General features: G+C 41.2%; 1 protein-coding gene across 1 annotated transcript; it reads right to left on the bottom strand.

The window, feature by feature from the left end:
* Positions 1–861: 861 nt before the first annotated feature.
* Positions 862–3,063, bottom strand: LOC147894142 (uncharacterized). Its single transcript, XM_087384653.1, has 5 exons — positions 2,997–3,063; positions 2,775–2,896; positions 2,398–2,602; positions 2,233–2,282; positions 862–957 (listed from the first exon to the last, which is right to left on the bottom strand). The coding sequence occupies exons 1-5, from the start codon at positions 3,061–3,063 to the stop codon at positions 862–864; spliced, it is 540 nt and encodes a 179-aa protein (XP_087240779.1).
* Positions 3,064–21,491: the final 18,428 nt, after the last annotated feature.

The raw sequence follows: 21,491 nt of genomic DNA on the forward strand, positions 1-21,491 counted from the left end.
TTTAAATGCCTGCAACTCTTGTTGATTGGGAAAATTAGGAATAACGGGTTCTTGTTCAGCTCCAGTAATGAAGTCCCAATAGCCTTTTCCCTTAAGGAAATTCGTCATTCTAAACTTCCATGCTTGGAAGTTGTTCTTGTCAAGCTTTTCAGTGACAATCTATGAAAGAGCATCAAACGCCATTACAAAACACTGCAAAAATACTCTGTCACTGCAAAAACCAAAACTTCTACCTCACAAGGGCAAATCTGCAAAACTTACGAAAGTGGTATTTGACCACATAGTCACTTCCTAGTGATGATTATGCATCAACAGGCAATAAGAATGATTCTGTCACTGCCAATATCTCTGCACACATGCATACGATGCAATTTTTATGGTAACTTTTCACCGATCTGTAGAACAGTGGTCGCACAGCAAAAACAGGGCACTTCTGAGTGCTTGCGAAAAACTTTCGCCACCAAAACGGGCCCCGAAATGGCCTCGAATCAAAAAAATAATGTCATCTAGGGCTTTGCCTTTTCCCGCAGCATATGCTGTCCTCTCGCCACACTGCGAAGGGCATCCCAATCTGAGACAGTGCACTCTTGCACTTTCTGGCTGTGCTACTTGCAGAGATTTGCTCCCAAACTTGAATAAGGAAAGCAACACTGATCCTCTTACCAAGACACCACGAACTTGGTTTGCTTTCTTGAGCTCCTTACCACAAACCAAGCTCTGATACCATGTGAAGAGAGTGGGAGAGAAGTAAGGAGTCTCACTTGCAGCTTTCTCATATACACAATGGGGGAATACACACAAAGGTGGAGGCTAAAAACAGTTTTTCTCTTCTTAGTTATGAAAGCCAAAAAGAACTCTCTCTTAGTACAAAAGGAATAGGTGAACCCTATATGTGGCAAACTCAGCTAACCTAGGTGGCATACTAATCGAGCCACTAACTAGAGTACATAAAGATAGCTATCATCCAGCTATTATTCATGGGCGGTGTACCAACCGTATCTGCAACTAACAAGTAGGTGACATAAATGCACAACGGTCACCCTGGCATATCACGAGTGGAGTTCGATATCTCAACAATAATTACAAAAATTAAAGCTGCATAAAACTTCTATGCATGAATGAAACTCTCTTGATTGAAGTGATGCATGCTAATCTTAGCTTGTGCACTTAAATTGTGATACTTCTTGGAAATTCCTCTTGGAACCTCCATGGGATGGGGGAATGGGGGGTGGTAGGCTACTGTATTCTGATGTTTCAAAATTTAGAACCAAACTTCTTTTATGTTACATAAATTTGTATTCCTTAGTATCTATACTTCCATGTCTTTGTAAAACCAAATGACTTCGATAACTTACAAAGATTGTTAAATAACCCATGTGATACTTTAGTCATGTGCCATCTGGTTTTCTATACTTGTTTTCAAAAACTCCACTTGGAATTCAGTCTATCAAGCAACGACCTACCCAATAACACAACCCTATACAATGCTTTAGTAGAAATTTTTCTCAGTGCACAACCACTACCAAGCGCCTATGTAGTTTAGCAGGTGCCTTTTGATAGAATAACACACACTCACATGTAGGTGCACCCATGGATGTGTGCACATCGATGCATGCACAAATGAAGAGAGAAAGAAAGAAAGAAAGAAAGTTTATTAAAGTCTTTGGAAGACCGATGGGTCTATGAGACTGTGAAAAACCTGATACAACGAGCTGCGGTAGTGGAGCTACTAAACGAGCATCCACACCAATGCCGAATGCAAAAAAAAGCAAAATGGCAGTACTAAATCCTAAGTACAACATAGTCATATCTCGACTATATATATCAATCTCAGCATCATCATCGACATCATCATAACCATCATCATCATCACCATCATGAGAGAGAGAGAGAGAGAGAGAGAGAGAGAGATTAGCATCGTGCAAAGACCTCCAGAGTCTGTGGAGCCAGACAAAAGGTACGCAGAGAAAAAGTAGCTAGTAAAGAGTGACAGAAAAACAATGACCTAGAATGTATAAAGCTCTTCTGAGGAACCAAGCTACATTGTGTAGAAAAATCTCAATAGTAGGTCCAATTTGTTTATTCTAACATTATGGACTCCTGAGAAGTCTTCAAATATAAAATGTAAAATGAAGGTTCCCAAGCATAAAGTACCCTCGACTCTGATCAAGAGGTCTTCAAATATGAAATGTGCTAACAAGGTGGAGGTGAAGGTTCCCAAACATAAAGTACTCTTCTAGAATCACTTTCAAGGGCCTTGCATAGCTCAGGCAATGAAGCACCTGCACATTTTCAAATCATTCATATCAAGGGCCATGAAAAATGTTTTCCCTTAAAGATCATGTTTTAGACCTAAATTAAGCTAAAGCTCCCTTGATTAATCTTAGCCAAACTGACCTTCTTCAGCAGCCAGGCTAGTGTAGAGGTCAACAACACTGGGGCAATTGCCTTGACACTCAGCAGAGCAGAGAGCTGTAATCAAACTTCTTTCGTGAAGAGCATCAGAGGACATCCCCACGGACATCCTGTCGAGCCCGCAATATTTGACACAATCTTGTGTCTCGATCCTCTCTGCAAAACTTTCTGCTGTGACGATTGATGTCTGTAAGGAATGCAACAAACAATGACTTAGGTTCCTCAAAGCGGGAGAGTTTAGAGTCCTGAAAACCCACTTCATGGAGCAATCTAAAGTTTTAACTCTGTCACGGCTCACAATCCCGAAAATCAACGAGCCTGCCTGTACAAGAATACCCATGACGGTTCCCGAGAATTACCTGGCATTCATATTCAATATCCTCGTTCCCCATTATTCTCTTCTCGAGTATGCAACGCGCTCCATTTGAGGACACCGCAAAGGCACAACGATCAACGGGAAGGTCTTCGCACTGCAACTTCCCTGTTTAACAGAATAACAGAGACGTTCAAACTTCAGTGGAACCACAGCAAGTTTTACGGTCCTGAAACCAGAACTTGACGACTCAACCTGCTGTAATTACCTGAAGCCGAAAGAAGGAAGGCAAACAAGATGGCAACGAAAAGGAAAAGGCTTGTTGGGTGAGCCATGTTGTTTAGAGTTCTGCAGTCCACAGACACATGCAACGTAAGAAGCGGATTGGCGAGAGAAAAAATGTCAATAAGCGTGTAACATGTACTAAGGTTAGTCTCCCTGCTGAACTAGTCTAAGAAAGCGATAAAATAATTGCCGAATTAGTGCGGATATGGAAAGACGAACTCACGAAGCTGAGATAGTGCAGAATGCGCGGACTCAGTATACTGGTGGAGCGGCAGATGCTCATATATAGAGGCAGGCGGCTCCCTTTTTTTTTAAATGGGTGGTGGAATCATAATTTTAAAAAAGCACAAAGGCATAGGAGAATGGTCTAAACTCTTTTCTTTCGATTTGTCTATACGAATTGAATCAGTCAAGCCTTCTCCATTCACCCTAGATTCCCTGAGGGGTTTCACACCGACCTCAGAACTGCCCCTGGATTCCATCTATGTCTTTCATGGGACCTCTATTTGGCATTTTTAATGCAATAACCTCCAAGTGGCAAGCTTCTGAGCTTCAAGTACGTTTCTAACTCGCTTAGAGAACGCGATCTCTTAGGAGATTTGTTCGAACTGAGTTGCTCTTCTTGGAAGGGGTTCAAGTGAGCAAATTCATTTTGCAAATAAGAGCCAGGAGAGGAATTATTCAGTCCATGCCATTCTTGAGTAGTTTCATCATAAATATTTCTCTCACGTACTTAATTTGTAACAAAAACTTTTCAAGGGGACTTTTAAGCTCAATATTCACTTATTGAAAGGATGAAAGCTTATGCCCCAAGATAGCAAAAAGTATGCAACGCTTTCAATAAGAAGGGGATTTGTAAATGATGCCTGCTTATTAAAGGATATTTTCTATTCACTTTGGAAAGAGCTTCAAACTCTCTAGTTTATAATTTTAAATATCCTAAAATTAGTAATGTCTTTAAAGCTTGATGAGTACCCACAACATATGGGGTAAAGATATATGATGACATCCCCTAGTAACTATGCAAAACATGGAAATTTTAAATACATGCTTGCTCACACATGCTATGGAGGTTTGACCATCGTTCCTATCATCATTGCTTGTCAAACAATACTTGGATCACACTCTCCCCATACATTTATGATGGGAGTTGTCAAACATCTATCAATGTGTAGTGCGTAAGACACTAGTCCTACCTGCTTTTCTTTTCTAACATGTTTTTCCTTGACACTCTTTCAATCATCCTTAGTAAGATAGTCTTTAGGAGAAGGATGTTTTGATAAAAAAAGTACAGTACACCTAGTTGTACAACAAATATTCATGTGAGATGTTCTCTATGAAAAGGGTAGTCTTGACAACTTAGTACACATCTTCTCATACTACAAACATTTATTGTTTTGCATTTTATGAGTTCCCACTTATCTTAATAGCCTTGTATTTTATAATGTCCTTCAAACTCACACTTCACCACCAGGACTTCACCACCCTTTTCCTTGACTTAAGCTAGAAGCTTGAAAACAACATATCTATATATACAATTGGGGAATATAGATGATCCTCATTTATGATAGCTCAAACCATGTACTAATCTATGGTTATATTATAGTAGTACATGAGATAATGCGCCATCAACACCAATGCACTAGTGGAAATGTGAATGGGCAGCTTCAAGGGGTGGCCGAAATTGCAGGTGCCATTTTGGACATCCAAAGTGTAAAACTAAAATTTACTCGATTCAAAAGGAAAGAAGGCTCTGCCCTTGTATTGATGTATCAACATGTAATTGTTAAGTAATTGTTTGACATGGCAAAATGGCATTTCCCCATCATAGGCATAGTGCCTAAAATGTCTAAAACAATGAGAACGTGAAAGTTCCCTTTTATATCCACCATTACTCACTATAAATTATATACTTGTCATTAGACAAATTTATTGATAACTAATAACATAAAATATTGTTTACACATATCCAAACATGCAAGCATGCATATCATTAGGAAAAAAGGGAGCTCATTTTGGGGCCTTTTACGGTTTGGAAAAATAAGCTCTCAACCAATCAATAGAGGGCCAACATAACGTTGAAAATTCATGAAAATAAGAGAAAATAGAAAAAGAAACAATACTTTATGTAGGTACAAGCATGCTACATTAATGTGGAGATTGGTTTTTTATTCTCACAAGATCTTTAGACAAGAAGATAGAATCTAAACTGACATTTTATCTGACAAGGGCCTTCCCGCTTCCACCTTCCTTTGAACTTTGAAATGTAGACCTTTCCTGCGAAAGGTCTACCATTCTACACCATTGCCTCATTGTGCAGTAGCCTTTCTTTTCCAAAACTGCTCCCTTGATCCTGTTTGGCGTAGAGTAAGATGTTTCTCGTCAACTGTCTATCTACCCACTTTCTCTTTCTTGAAACTTCAAATTGTTATCTTAGTTACATTACTTTGCTATTGTTACAGATTCAGAAAATCTCCATGGTGAACCAAAACCACGACCGTTCTTGTGGAAGACGCTCTGTGGATGATAATGCTACGAAGGCAGAATTATACCAAACAGAATTATACCAAACATCCTTACCCCATCGACCTGCTTCTTTTATTTCATCGGTAGAGAATTCAAGTACAGTCAAAACGGAAGGAACTTGGGAAAGGTTTAGTGTTTTGAAAGGAGCATGGGTGCTCATGCAACCTAGCAAAAGAAAAAGACCCCAGACAAAAAACATTTTCTTGGCATCGTGGAAGGGAAGAGTACGAGATTTTAAAATCACCAAAGGGAAGATATTCGTGAAAGAAGTTTTGATTCAGCACGTGTACATGCATAAAGAACTTGTCTTGTGAGACTATCCAAAAAATCTTCTGCAACATAGGCCTAATTGTATATTTTTCTATTGTGGTTTTTTTCTTTACAAGGTGTATGGATTTTTAAGATGAAGCTTTCTCTCTTAGCTTATTGACATTCTTGTGTTGTTTTATTTCAGATTTATATCCTTCATCGTATGAGACATGGCAAAACATCGATTGTATTCTAGGATTTATAGATGTTCTGCATGGATCGATAGGAGAACAACAATACCAAGGTCGATGTGCAACAGAGCTAGCTCAATCAGGTATATTTTTTACTAATAATTTTTATCAGTTGCTGGACAAAGCTAACACACATGGTGTATTAATAAAACAAGACCTTCCGGCATGGAATTCAGTGGATTGGCCTCACCCACATTCTAATGTTACAGAGGCATATAGGGCGAAGCTTTTTACAGAAGTATAGAAAGCTTGGAGGCCCAATATTGCCACTAGGATAGTAAAAATTTCTTTATGCATGCCTCTCACAGTTTTTGTGGACTTGTTTAATACCTTTCCAGTGAAGGTTTCAAAAACAATGTTCACAGTTAAAGCAACAAATTCGGCATGCATGCCACAATTTTTGGATAAAGGTTGGGATAAGAAGACATGTAGTTCAGTGTTTTGTGAGGTTGTCCAACCTTCTATGCAACTGAAGTACATGGTTGCATCACAAAATTTTATTTTGTCTTTTTATTACAAGTGCAGTCGAATGCTAGGCACAAAACTAGTCCCAATGGATCAAGATGAAGATTCTTTTGGTGCAGAAAATCAACTTATTGATATTGATGTTGTTGAGAATGGTGATGTGCTAGTCAATATCTCATTAAGAGAATGTTGCTCCCTAGCTCAATTGCGCAGTGACAATCTGTTTGAGACAGAAGGTCCTATCTCAAACGACTTTTTATTTATCTACAACAACAAAAAGGTACACCATCTGATTTATCCTAGTCTCATTAAGCATTGCTATTAGTTTAATTTACCACTCTGATTCATATTGCTTTTTTGCAGTTGCTCAAAAGAAGAGAGAGCTCGATAAAATGCAAAGACATCGAAAATTTAAAAATTGAGATAACACAGACTCCATAAACAAAGGTTTTGTATTCAATCAAGTAAGATTTTGTACAGAACTGTTTAGTTAAATATGTAGAACATATTTCTGACATCCATTTTCTATTTATGTACAGCTTGATCCAGAGGCTGCTCTACATTTTTTGGAAGATCTTTTTTCTGCTGCTCCATCCTGTCCTGTGCAGTATGTTGGTGTTGCTCCATTGTCTCCTCCACTGCCCCAGGAGCATCTCTTTGCTACTGCTCCACCTTCTCCTCAAAAACATCAGCAGCAGGTCTTTGCTCCTGTGTCTTCTCCTCCTCAGCACTATGTGATTGCTCCTGTGGCTTTTGGTCCTCAGCATTAGGTGCTTCATCTGTGGCATCAAGGTGTATGACACCTTCTTGTACTTTAGAGCTCTCACCCAGCTCCACTGTAGCTGGTACAATAGGTTTGGGGGAGGCATAGCTCAAAAACCTCCAAATTGTATGAGCTCTAAAATTATGTACATAGTTTGAGTTGAAGCTATCCTCTTTCATCTGCAATGGCAGACGATAATTTAGAACACTTTGTATCGTTATGAATTATCTTCAAGCTAAATGAAAATTATTTTTCCTTACAAGGTCTGGCTGTTCCTTCTCAAAGTAGCTTGAAAGTAGATATTTTGCATTGATCAGCACTCTCCATCCGTAGCTACTTGAATCATTTTGTTGTGGTGTCTGTACAATTGGAAAGATATGTTAGAAACTGCTAGCATCTGCACAAAAAAAAATTATTCAATAAGTTCAAAGACATAGCATTTAATAGACTTTTTACCTCTAGACTTATTGGCTCTATTGAATCCAAAAGAGAGACATTGGGAGGACAGTGATCCAATGCATCTAAAAGCCTTCTAATACAACTGCAATATGTATAATTTAGTTAGGATGATATCAAAATAATGAAGTTTTAAGTTCAAAAAGCACACACAGCACTTACAATTTCAGCTCTCTGTGTGTGTTTTTAAGAGAGTTGAATAGAAAGCATTGCTTCTGCTGGATGTCAATAGAAACAAAACTCCAGTGGTCACTGCACAAGGAAAAAAGCATAAGGAAATCAAAGGCTACAAGAGTTCCCAATCTTAAAGAAGAATCTTAAAAGAAGTAGTCACCCACATACCTGCTATGGTATAGAAGTAGCAAAACATCAATTACTTCAAAATTGCAGTGTTTGAACCAGCTGGAAATACTAATGGGAGTCTCCTTTGCATCTCTTAATTTAGAAGAAATGGCAGGATCAATAATATGGACTGTATGCTGTACAGAGGGGTGAAGCCAGCTTCTCATCATGCTGCATAGGACCAAAAAATAATTAGGGTAGGTTATAAAGGAGGTACAAGGAGGATTGATTTGCAAAAAATGTAAAATAATAGACACTTACTAGAGCATTGCAAGAATGATAGTATCTGAGCAATACTCATTCTTATGAGCCAATGCTGCTAAGCATTGTTTTGTCAAGTCAAAATCATTCACTGAAACTTCATCCTCAATATGGACAACTACATCAGGGCCCAGCTCCTGCAACCTTCTATGTATCTGCAGCTCCTTCTTTCCAGTCTCCACATCTATAACAGATTTTGTTTCTTTTATTTGCTGCTTCAGTGACTCCCTATAAGCAGCCTTCCCTCTGGTGTTCTTTGAGTGCGTTACCTCAACAACCTTTACCTCATCAACCTTCAACTTCCTTGTAGGTGGAATTAGCAATATGTCTCTCATCTTTATGTCCTACCATTCCACAGGATGAACAAGCTTGTCATACCTCCATCTCACTCTGGACAAAGTGTTGAAGTCTTTGGCCATCAAAGTCACCCTGTGAGCATGGGCTGCTACAAGCATTGCATATTCAAAATATTTTTCCAAGTAATCCTCTGCCATTTCCTGTAAGGAAAGAATGGCAGTTCTATTCCACCTGAACCCAAGGTTCCAACTATCACAAATTTCTCTCACCAGTCTTTGAAAAGGTGCCTTGGGTATTGCAAAGCCTATAGCTTTCTGTTGCCTCCTGATCTCCCTTAGCACACCTGCACCATGATTCAATCTTTTGGCCTTTTGCTTGAGCAGGCTCATTGGCTTACCCTTCCTGCCATGTGCAGCTCTTCCCTTTGGAGGCACACTAAATTTCTTGGTACCTGCCCTAGTTGCTGTTGCTACAAGCCCTGGCCCTTTGCCAACTTTCCTTGCAGTTGACTTGGTTCTTGCCATCACTCTGAAAAACTGCATACAAAGGATTGGAAAGAGATTACAGACATGGAGAACATGTTTTGACAAAAAAAAGGCAATCATAGGGGTGGATGAAGCAATATAGAGAAATTTGCAATAAAACGCGATATGAGGAGTTTGAAATTCCAAACAGGTCCAAATCGCGTTTTGTTGCAAATTCCTGAAATGACATGCTGGTGCATTCCTACAGTGATTTCTTTGTCTCTACAACTAAATACAGTATGAATGGAGTTTATGCAAGAAGATTACAGCTATGGATAGCTATGGAAGTCACAAAACCAGAATGACAGGGGTTGATGAAGCAATATTTCAATATTTGCAACAAAACGCGATTTCAGCTGTTTGAAATTCCTAAGGCCTTCTCCTCACGTTTTCCTGCAAATTCATGAGGCAGCATGCTGGAATATGCCTTCAGTCATTTGAAGGTGTTTGCATAACCATACAGGATGGATTGAGTCTATGGAAGGCAAGAAGTGTGCACAGACTGAAGGGAGAACCCATAAGTACAGTTTTACCCTCACATGCAAATATCACACTTGAAGATCTGCATTCCTATAGTGATTTCTCTGTCTTGACTTGAGTCTATGCATTTCCATGCAGGATGGATTGTTTCTATTGTAGGCAAGAAGATTGCAGAGACTAAGGGGAGAACCCATTGTTACTGACCTGGAATCTATCTGTGGATGTGCTGTGCTGCTGATGAGTAACCTGTGCTGAGGATGAACCTGTGCTGCTGGATAGGATGCTGATGTTGCAGAGTATGGAGGTAGGGAGGTAAGAGAGCAGAGACTGGAGGGCAAGAGGTCTAAAACAAGATACCACAAATAAGTGCAAATACAAATAAGGCATCTTCTAAATCCCACACGTGTGGAATGTAGTCGTTTTTCACACGTGTGGATGGGACCCAGATCTCTTGGAGTTTGAAATTTGGCACATGTGAAAGTACACTTTATGCCTTGGAACTTGTGCCATTCATGATTTCATAATCAATACCACAACCACTCTTCCCTCCCGTGCCTCCCAATCTTTCATCCCTGCCACGACCCTCGCATCATCCATTTCCTTCTCTCTGATCCTTTCCTACCCAGCACACTCCATCCAGACTGCAACCTACCTGAAGACTACTACTACTGCCAGATCTCCAGGTTACCTAGAGTGCAGAGTTCAAGCTAGTGAAAGAGCAGGAGATTTACCAGTGCAACTCCAACAGCATGGAAAAGGAAAAAAAAGGTCAGAATTCTAGATTGGTTTCAATGTTTTTTAACATATATTTCTTCCATCCATTGGATTTTTTATGTCCAAATGTCTTCACTCAGCTCCATCCTTCTTGTTACATTTTCAATTTATACTGTCCAAGAATGTGGTAAATCACCCAGGAATTTGATTGGAGATGGATATGAATAGAAACTAGAAATTTGCAACAAAATGCGAGGAGAGTGGTTTATAATTCTCTAAATAGCCCATATCGCATTTTGCTACAAATTCCTGTTGTTGACACATTCCTCATGAAAAGTTTCACTCAACTCCATTATTTCTCTTGCATATGAGATCATAGTGTCCAGGAATCACTGAGATGAACCTAGTGCTTGATTTGACATGCACATGAACTGAACTGGAGAATTTGCAACAAAATGCGAGGAGAGTGGTTTATAAATATCTAAATAGCCCATATCGCATTTTGCTACAAATTCCTGTTGTTGACACATTCCTCATGAAAAGTTTCACTCAGCTCCAGCATTTCTCTTGCATATGAGATCATAGTGTCCAGGAATCACTGAGATGAACCTAGACATGCACATGAACAAAACTGGAGAATTTGCAACAAAATGCGAGGAGAGTGCTTTATATTTTCCAAATGGTCTCCCATCGCGTTTTGCTGCAAATTCCTGTGTCTGATTTGGTTCTCACTTCTACCTCATTAATTTGCTATCTTTAGCCCTATGGAAATCTTCCTTGATGATGAGAAATGTTTTTGCTTTGGAACAGCTGGCTCCCAGGCCCCACCTTTCAAGAGGAAGCTGGACTTTTTTGCTGCTATTATTAGACCACAGCAATCACCAGGTGAGTCATGAGATGTCATGAAGGAATTATCTGGTGATATCCAATGCATTCACTGATTGCATATGTCAGCATATAGAATTCATAGTATATAAGTTTTTGAATAGGCAAAAAGAAGAGACTGGAGCAGAGTGCTGATTCTTCCATCAAAAAACAAATGGAACCAGAAGAGGACAATTCTCCAGATTTGCTCCTATTTGAGTTTCTTCACAAATGCAAGGCTCAGAGTAACTTCCATATATACCACAATATTTTCAACATGGAGTTCACAATGAGCTCTGTACTGGAGCAGCACAAAGATTTTCTTTCAGACTATTGGGATACCTTCAAAGAACTGACAGAGGCAGGAAGAATTGTGGAAGGAGAAAAGGTTTTTGTGCATATAAATCATATTGTCTCCAATGACAGGCTGAGGTACCATGTGAACAGAAGATTTGACAAAATATGAAGAGGGGAGAGGAGAAGAGTGGAGATGAGGAGAGAGGGCACAGCTAGAGAGCACACCACAAATGACTAACTGTACACTAGAATTAGTTGAAAAAATAGAATATATACAAACCCTTTTAGGGTTAGGGTTAGGGGAGCTAACCCTTTCCTTTATAGCACTCTATAAGGTTAGTGCTATGCACATATGATCACGTGATGGTGCTATGCACACATGATCACATGATGTTGAGCGTAACTCTCAACACCTTCCCTCAAGATCAACATCATGAAGTAGGCCTTCCCTCAAGATGATGATTCTGGGGAATCGAAGAAGGACTGAGCATTACATTCCATCACACCCCTTTAATGGGAATGTCCTTCCTCTGCATCAAACCAAGAGCTAGTCCGTGTTTCTCGAATAGCTCTTTACCGAGTGGTTTGGTAAAGATGTCTGCAACATTTTCTTTGCTATCACAATGCTGCAGTGTGATGTCACCAAGTAACACTCTTTATCGGATGAAGTGCTCTCTGACATCAATGTGCTTTGTTCTGGAGTGATATACTCGATTTTTGGCCAATGCTTGAGCCGATTGATTATCACAGTATATTGTTGTTGGCTTTGACTCATCAAAGTAATCTGTTTCTGACAATAGTCTTCTGAGCCATATAGCCTCACATGCACCTGTAGTGAGTGCTCTATATTCTGCTTCAGTCGAAGACAAAGAAACAGTTGGCTGTTTGTTTGACAACCATGATATAGCACCTTGACCAAGGAAAAATGCATATCCCTGTGTCGATCTCCTGGTCTCATGATCTCCAGCATAGTCACTATCACAGTATCCATGCAACCGTGGATGACTTCCTCTGTATTCTATCCCAAATTGTCTTGTACCTCTGATGTATCTCAAGACTCTTTTGGCTGCATTCCAGTGAGACTGTTTTGGATTTGCCATAAACTGTGCTAGTGAGCTTACTGCATAACAAATATCTGGCCGTGTGATTGTTAGATATATAAGAGATCCAATGAGTTGCCTGTAGTATCTGTCATTGACTGTAGGCTTTTCTGAATCTTTAGTAAGTTTCAAACTCTGTTCCATGGGAGTGGCTGCAATCTTGCAATCTGCCATATGAAACTTCTTCAAGAGACTGTCAACATACTTGAGCTGACTCATGAATGTGCTATCGGAATCTCTCCAGAACTCAATTCCAAGACAATAGTGCATAAGTCCAAGATCTTTCATGTCGAACTCTACAGATAAGTCTTGTTTTAATTTTCTGATGAAGCTATCCTTGCTTCTTGTCACAATCAGATCATCTACGTACAAAAGTGCAATAGTAATATCTTCCCCTTGAACTTTGTAGTAGAGAGTATGATCTGCATTGGACTTCATGTATCCCAGATCAGCAAAATACTTGTCAATTCTGCTGTACCAACTTCTGGGTGCTTGCTTTAAGCCGTAGAGACTTTTCTTGAGATGGCAAACCTTGTTCTCTTTTCCTGGTTCAACATAACCGGCTGGTTGTTGCATGTAGACATCCTCGTCTAGATAACCATTGAGAAATGCATTCTTGACATCGAGCTGATACACATTCCATTTGCTGAGTGTCGCTAGTGATATCAAGAACCGTATGGAATCCATCTTTGCTACTGGAGCATAAGTCTCATCATAATCTTGGCCATATTGTTGTGCAAATCCTTTTGCAACTAATCTGGCTTTGTATCTTTGAATACTGCCATCTGGATTGTACTTCACTTTGTATACCCATTTGTTGGCTATGGCCTTCTTTCCTGGTGGAAGGTCGCATAATTCCCAAGTGTTATTTTTATACAAAGCATCCATTTCTTCATTCATAGCAGTTTGCCATTCTGGCTTATCTACTGCGTCTTCGAAGTACACTGGCTCTTCTGTAGCCATGATGGTAGTCATAAGAGCATAGTTGGTGGTTTCCACCTGAATTGCTTTGCCTTTCTGAGCATATGTCAATCTGGCTGGTGGTCTGCTTTTCCTAGTAGACCGTCTGAGCTGCTGTGGCAGTGTTTGGGGTGTTGCTGGCAATTCTTGCTCTTCTTCATCAACCTGTTCTGTAAGTGACTGTGAAGTCGATGCTTCTATCTCCTGTGTAGGTGAGGTTTTCCATTCTGATTCCTCATCGAAGATTACATCTCTGGAGATAATGACTTTGCGGTTGATGGGATCATACAATTTGTATGCTTTACTTTCTTCACTGTAGCCAACCATGATGCATTTGCGTGACTTCGCATCCAATTTCCTGCGATGATCATCATGTATGTGGGCATATGCTATGCAACCAAATATGCGGAGATGCCCAATGCGTGGCTTGTGTCCAGTGAATGCTTCATAAGGAGTCATACCTTGTATCGGTTCGGTAGGAAGCCGATTAAGCAAGTAGTTAGCTGTAGCTATTGCTTCTGCCCAATACTGATTCGGAAGATGCTTTTCACTAAGCATTGCTCTAGCACTGTCTGCTAAAGTCCCATTCTTCCTTTCAGCTATTGCATTTTGCTGAGGAGTATCTGCACATGTGAATTGTCTTCGAATACCGTGATTTTTGCAAAAGTTCATGAATGCTGAAGACATGTATTCACCTCCTCTGTCTGATCTCATGACCTTGATCTTTCTGCCTGTTTGGTTTTCTACCAGGGCTTTGAATTCTTGAAATCTGGCAAACACTTCAGATTTCTCTTTCAGAAAGTAGACCCAACAATATCTACTGTAGTCGTCGATGAAGGTCAAGTAATAAAGTGAACCATTGATGCTGCGGGTCTGGGCATAACCCCATACATCTGTATGAATCAAATCAAGAATACCTCGTGCACGAGAGGTACTTCTGACAAAGTTGGTTCGCTTTTGTTTGCCGAAGCAGCATGCTTCACAAACTTTTCCAAGAAACTATAGCTTCGGAATCCCAATTGCCATATTTTGATTCCTTAGATCTAACAAGTACTTGAAGTTGACATGACCATATCTCTTATGCCATTTTGTAGATAGTGGCATCTGTTGCATTTGAGCTGACATGGCATGTTTATCTGGTACTGTAGCTAGCATCCTGTATAAGCGGCCTTCCTTGACACCTTTTGCTACTAGCTGACCTCTTTTGGATTTGTCTCTGATAGTGCATTCATCACCGTCGAAGATGACTTTGTAGTTGTGTTCCGTCATTTGACCTACTGACAAAAGGTTCTTGTTGAGCTTCGGAACATAGAGCACATCTTTGACTAATCCTTTTGTACCAGTGAAATTGTTCATAGGGATAACACCTGTCCCTTGAACCGGATTCGGTGTATTGTCTGCTGTATAGATGACATTCTTTTGACCTTCTAATGGCTTCATTTCTGTGAACTATTCCTGATGATTTGTCATATGAGATGATGCACCGCTGTCGATGTACCAAGGATCCTGTTCCACTTGGTTGACTTGATAGCTGAAATCCTCTTTGGGATTGAAATCAGTGTCTAGGTGCATTGTATCAGTCTGATGCACTTCCTCACTTGCAAGAAACATATTGCCATGTTCATTTGCAAAATGACTGTGACTAGAATGTCCACCACGATGATTTCCTCTTCCTCGGGAATTCCCTCGATTACTGCTAGATTGACCGCCTTGGTCATACTGCTTCTTGCGGCAATCTCTTTCATAGTGTCCAAACTTGTGACAATAGTTGCATTGAATGTTTGACACATTGGTGGATGCATTCCCTGGTCCTTGGAATCTTCCTCGGTTGGAATGATTTCCTCCTTGCTGATTTTGATGTTGCTGAGGATGCTGCTGATGCTGATGCTGATGCTGATTCTGACTTTGATTTTGTTGATGATGATGACCACTTTTCTGATATGATCTACCTCTGTTTTTGCCTTTGCCTCTGCTTCTGTCTGAAGCGGTGAATGCCTGATCATTAGAATGACCTTTACGTGCTTGAATGGCCTGAGTCCTGAGTTCTTCACCAAGTAGAACTGACTGAAGTTCTTCAAGTGTTGGAATTTGCCGTTGGATGGCAATACTCTGGACCAGATTCTCATATCCTTCTCCTAGTCCATTCAGGATTACTTGAACCATTTCTGCGGGATTCATAGTCTCTCCTGCTGCTACAAGTTGATTGTTGTAGTCTTTGATGCGGAGTACATAAGCATGACCGGTTTCATTGCTATTGCGGAAACTCTGGTTGATCTGGTTTCTCAGGGTGAGAATCCTGGATGTGTTCTTGGACTCGTAGAGAGCTGCGAACATATCCCATGCTTCTTTTGATGTCTTGACTGTGTTGAGCTGTCCTAGCATGACATCTTGCACATTCTGCTTGATCAGGTGATAGGCATACTTGTCTTTCTTATCCCATTCTGCTTGAGCTCGGGCAATGGCAGGATCTGCTACTGATGCGGAGACTGTTTGTGTAGATGTAGATCCCGATGTAGATCCCGTTGCTGGTGCTGTGACAACAGATGGAGTAGAGCTACTAGTGGCTGGATCGGCCAATGGTCTAGGTATGGATCCATCGACATACTCCCATTTGTCCTGAAGCACAAGAATGGTCTCCATTCGGTATTTCCATGTACCGTAATTGGAGTTGTCTAACTTAGCAGATGCCTCCAGATTGAGGTTGCTAGTCGACATAATGCAAACAATGTACTCAAAAAGTGTCCTGGAAAACTCTGTATGAATCAACTGCAAATACACTGAAGATGCCAAGTGAAATCTCTGTACCGTCGGTGAAGATAGAACTGCAGTAAATAAGATCTGACCTGTATTACAAGGCTTGTGGCAATGATGCCGGGAATAGCCAAGAGGCTTTACAAGGCTGAAAAATGATGTGCACGATGCCGTGAGATAGCCAAATAGGCTTTACAATGGTGGCATGTGTGTGTGAAATCAAGTGCTATCTGCCCACTGAATCAATCTGCAATGCCTCTGAACTCTGAAGTCTGCTCACTGAACTGATGAACGTAAGGTTTCAGGTAATGTAATGATGTGAAATCGGATGTGAGCGTATGGACTGACTCCGAGTAGGTACTAGTCGGGAATTTCGGGCATGGCTTAGATTGGCAACTTGGGGAATTCAAAGCGTCCCCTCTATGGCGATCTAGTCTACTCTGATCTAGATCTAAACCAACCGTCGATCGATGAAAGAGCAGCAAATAATTCCTTTTCCTTTGTTCCTTTTAAGTGCTGGGTCAGATGCATCAATGTAGAGGCAAATGTGCGTGAAGGAAGTGGTTTTGTCGGCGAGGCTCAAATGTGAGTGTAACTTGCGCCGAAATGTGCGCGTGATGTAACGAGCGCGTAGAGCACGAAAAATCGAGCGACTTTCCTTTTTGGAGCACCCTCAAATTCTTCCTGGATCAAGAGATATGACTTGATCTAGGTGGAGGGGCAAAAGGAGTGCAAATGGTGCTCAATGATGATGTGTCACTGTGAGTCACATGCAGTGATGATGTGGCACTGTGCTTAGCAAGAGGTGTGCCAGTGAAGCTTTGTGCTGAGGTGGCAGGAGTGTGCACATGCAGTGTGTGCACAGTGTGCCTGGCAAGGGACTGTGCCTGCAGAGGGTCAGTGCTGACTGGACTGCTGAGGTGGCACAGATGATGTCAGCAGGGTGACGTGGCACTGATGATGTGGCCTGATGACATGGCAGTGATGATGTGGCAGCTGATGTGGCAGTGATGACATGGCAGTTGACGTGGCAGTGATGATGTGGTAGCTGACATGGCAGTGATGACATGGCAGCTGACGTGGCAGTGATGACGTGGGTAGGATAAGGTTGCCACGTGGCAATTGGATAGAGTGATGATGTGGCAGCTTCAAAGATAAGGTTGCCACATGGCATGTGCTGGAGACTGCTGATGTGGCAGTGGAGATAAGGTGCCACGTGTTTTAGTTTCTATGGGCGCCACGTGTCTTGTAGAGAGAGGACCGACGGAATCTTCTCAAGATGCGTCGAAATCTTTAGAGATTCTGTTCTTCTCCGTCGACTGAAGCTATGGCGATCGAACCTCCGCTAAAGAAACGCAAGCACTACGAGGGGGACTCTGGCCCTGTGCAGCAGTTGCCCAGCCCCGTCGCGCCTTCTGCCTCTGATGCCGTCCCTTCTAACGCAGCAGCACCTTTAACAGATGATGAGAAACTCCGCAAGAAAAAAAAACAGAGACGAAATCGGTTCATTCTACAAGATGTACCGCCGCCTTAAGTTTTGCCTCGATCGCAAGCGAAGCGTCGGCTCTAGCTACAAGCAGGATCTCGAGGACGCCTACTACTCCATCCTTAAGCTTTCTACTGGCTGCTCCAGTGTACAACGAATTGCTTGCTGTAGTTGCTGCTGGAGCTCGGTGCTTGGCCGGTTGATAGAGGAGGTGTTGGCGGCGGAGCCCGTGAGCTTGGAGCAAGAGGCTAGCTACGGTCGTTGTCGGTGGAGAAGATGCGTAGGAGATGCGGTGCAGTTGGATCTGACGAAGGCAATCCAACTGTTGTTGTTGTCGACTCGTGTATTTTGAAAATCTGTGAGTGTGCATTCCCATTTGGTTGGTCGGCAGCCGGAAGGAAGGTAGCCATGGGGGCCGGCACAAGCAATATGTATGCAGCGGCAAACCAGCGTAGTTGCGGCCTGCAAGTATTTAAATCGCTCTATATTCTGTTGTGGAGGAAGAAGGCGCCCGAGCCATTCTTGGACTAGTTCTGCGATAGAAGACTCTTCTTAGATGGTGAAGGAGTATAACGCAGCCGCGAGTGCGCATGAACCAACTAATGTCAATACCCAGCCGCCCATGAAGATGAGCAACAAACAGTGAAAAAGAATGGACAACTGAGAACCACAATCCTCTTCAACAAGATCTCTTAACAATCTCTCAAGAGAATGAAGAACTCTTTTTCATCATAAGAAGAACTCTCAAGAAAGTTAATGGACGGAATTTTCTCTCAACGGAAGTGAAGGGAAGGATCTCACAATCACTCAAGAGAACTCTCAATCTCACAATCTCTCTCACACTCTCAAGAAACTCAATGTCTCAGCGGAAGACAAAGGCGCTCTGATACCATGACAAAATATGAAGAGGGGAGAGGAGAAGAGTGGAGATGAGGAGAGAGGGCACAGCTAGAGAGCACACCACAAATGACTAACTGTACACTAGAATTAGTTGAAAAAATAGAATATATACAAACCCTTTTAGGGTTAGGGTTAGGGGAGCTAACCCTTTCCTTTATAGCACTCTATAAGGTTAGTGCTATGCACATATGATCACGTGATGGTGCTATGCACACATGATCACATGATGTTGAGCGTGAACTCTCAACAAGATTTAACAGCCTGCTTGATCAATTAAATTCAACTGTACTTTGCACACCAGAAAGTGCAGAGTGCTGGAGGAAACCATGGCATTTCTTATGTACATTGTCTTCAGTCAGGAGTCTTTGGATGAACAAGGGCAGGAGATAGAAGAAGAAGACACATCTGAAGCAGAGGAAAAGGAGGATGTTTCTTTGGTCACAGAAATGGCAGAGCAAGAAGAAGATATCAACCTTCAGGATGAGGGGCTGCAAGTGGCTGTTCTTGACCTTGTTCAACTAAGGACAAAAACTCTGAGGGGAGCAGAGCCAATTGAAGATTTTGATGTTCAGAGTAGCAACTATGCAGTGCCCATGCTTCCAGGTGTCTTGATTGGTGGAAAAGATTATGTTTTCCTCCATGATATAGAGTGTATGTTCAATTTGAGGGAGGACTATGCCATTTCCCTTATTGCCCAGGCTTCAAGGCTTGACAAGGAGGTTGGCATAGAGGATGACCATTCACTACTGGCTTTGGAAACAATTTTTGATCCCGTAGAGGCCCTTAAATTTTGTTTCAAAGAGGCTTAAAAGTTCCAAGAGCCAGATAAAGCTGCCTTCCAGCTCACACAGGAAGCTATGAATCTCTCAGCACTATACATAGAAAAGCCTAAAGAAGAGGCTGGACAAGAGGGGAGAGGGATAAATCTTTGGAAAGATGAACTGCTTGTTGCTGATGAAAATGAGAAGGTACTTCAAATCAAATACTTTGACTTTTGCTTAACTTTGTTTTTGTAGGTTGTGTATTGTCTCACTCCAATCTTTTGATATGTGGCAGCTACAAATTGAGGATGACACATTCCTCCAGAGATCAAGTGGAAGCAGGCCAGTTGGGTTTCGCAAAATGTCAGGCCTAGCTCATTATATTCATGATCTAGGCAGTGCCAAGATCTTAATTTACCATAGGCAGTTGAGCAACAATGGAGAAGCCATTGTTTACTTCTTAAAATGTTTGTCCAGGGCTTTAGGTGGACATGTTCTTTCATGGCAAAAGGAAAAGATCATTTTGATAGAGAGGTTGTCTGCCATAGATATATTTGGAGATTATGTGAATAAGCAGGCCTCTAGGGCCGCTTACTTTTTGTCTTACACTTCTTATGCATTAGCATGTGGTGTTAAGGAGCCCAAATATCTGGAGGGCTATGGAAAACACCAGCTCGTAAGGTTTCGAGAGCCACCCATGATTGCATCAGGCCACACAGTCCAAGAAGAGGAATAGGTGGAGACAGCTGAAGAAAAGGATACCCCTCCCAGACAAGCAACAGAGGCAAGCATTGATAAACAGACAGTCGATATCAAGCCAATAAAGAAGAAAAAGACTCCAATCAAGATCAAAAAGAGAGTTCCGATCGGCAGGCCCTGGGAGAAATAGGATTTAGTCATCAAATATAGCACAAACATTATATTAAATTTGAACTGATTTGTACAAAGTCTTTGATATCTGGTATGATCTTGTATAAATGATTAATAAGTTGAAGATGAAATGATTTGTACATTTACATAGAGTGGTGTCGTTAAATATTAAACAAACAATATATTGAAATTGTGAACACATTGTATTAAGTTTAGATCATATGTTTCACAAAAGAAATACTTTTCATGCATAACACCAAGAGTCACTTGTTCCACTAAAAAAATTTCTATTGAATGAGTTTGGAAACATGTGGACATAACACCAATAAGTTACAAATGAGTCCTATTCATGTTTACTTGTCCATTTATGGTTTCTACATATCTTCGATTCCCTCCATTGTCTATGTCTCTCTGCTGCAATTGAATTGTCTAGAGCTTGTCTTCGTCTTTGCTTTTGGGCTAGAAGAAAAGCAAGCTTGATTTTGGAGCTAGCAACTTTTCTTTTAGCATGCAGCCTCTGTAGTATGCCTCGGTAAAACCATTGGAAGACTTCCTTCAGACTATTTGCCTTCTGACTCCCTCCATAGTGTTGTGTGTGTCTAAAAAATGCATTACGTGCCATGTAGTGAGACTTCTCCATGCCTTGGGTAGACCAAATTGCTGGGCATCCATACTTTTTGACAAAATAGGGAAGGTGGTTGTATATGATATGCTGTAAGACATAAGAATGCATAGTAAGTAATAAAAAAAAGAGGATCACACTTAAGTAAAAGAAAAAGACAGAACCTTACCATGTAGTGAGTTATATTGCAGGCTGTCCACGCGTCTTTCATTGACTTCCCAAAATGTTTAATTGCCTCCTCAAAGTTCTTGTAATCACTCTTTGTCCATGTTACTTTGTCACAGAACATGAAAAGTTGATCAAGAGACCTCCACACCTCTGCCTTCCTATTTTGTGCTTCCCCATCTGTCTCATGATCTTTCACAACATTATGGACTTGCTTCCACAGTCCATAATTAATCTTTGAAACTGTTCTACCTTGCCTTACTTGCTTACTGTGTTTGGGTCGAGACAAGAATCTTCTTGCCTTAACACCACCAATAGAGGGCTTGATTGGTACCTCCTTGCCATTGGTAGACTTTTTAAAATCCTTTGTGATT

This window comes from Dipteris shenzhenensis, chromosome 14, assembly GCF_047967505.1.
Source record: "Dipteris shenzhenensis isolate YYH24624 ecotype China chromosome 14, Dip_SZ_1.0, whole genome shotgun sequence".
Taxonomy (NCBI): Eukaryota; Viridiplantae; Streptophyta; class Polypodiopsida; order Gleicheniales; family Dipteridaceae; genus Dipteris; species Dipteris shenzhenensis.

Bases quoted from the DNA above. Each gene is read 5' to 3' on its own strand.
- LOC147894142 (XM_087384653.1), bottom strand. From the start codon at position 3,063: ATGGCTCACCCAACAAGCCTTTTCCTTTTCGTTGCCATCTTGTTTGCC. The intron at 2,897-2,996 runs GTAATTACAGCA...TCTGTTAAACAG, and splicing joins CTTCCTTCTTTCGGCTTCAG to GGAAGTTGCAGTGCGAAGAC. The intron at 958-2,232 runs GTACTTTATGTT...GCTGGATGATAG, and splicing joins TTGAAAGTGATTCTAGAAGA to CTATCTTTATGTACTCTAGT.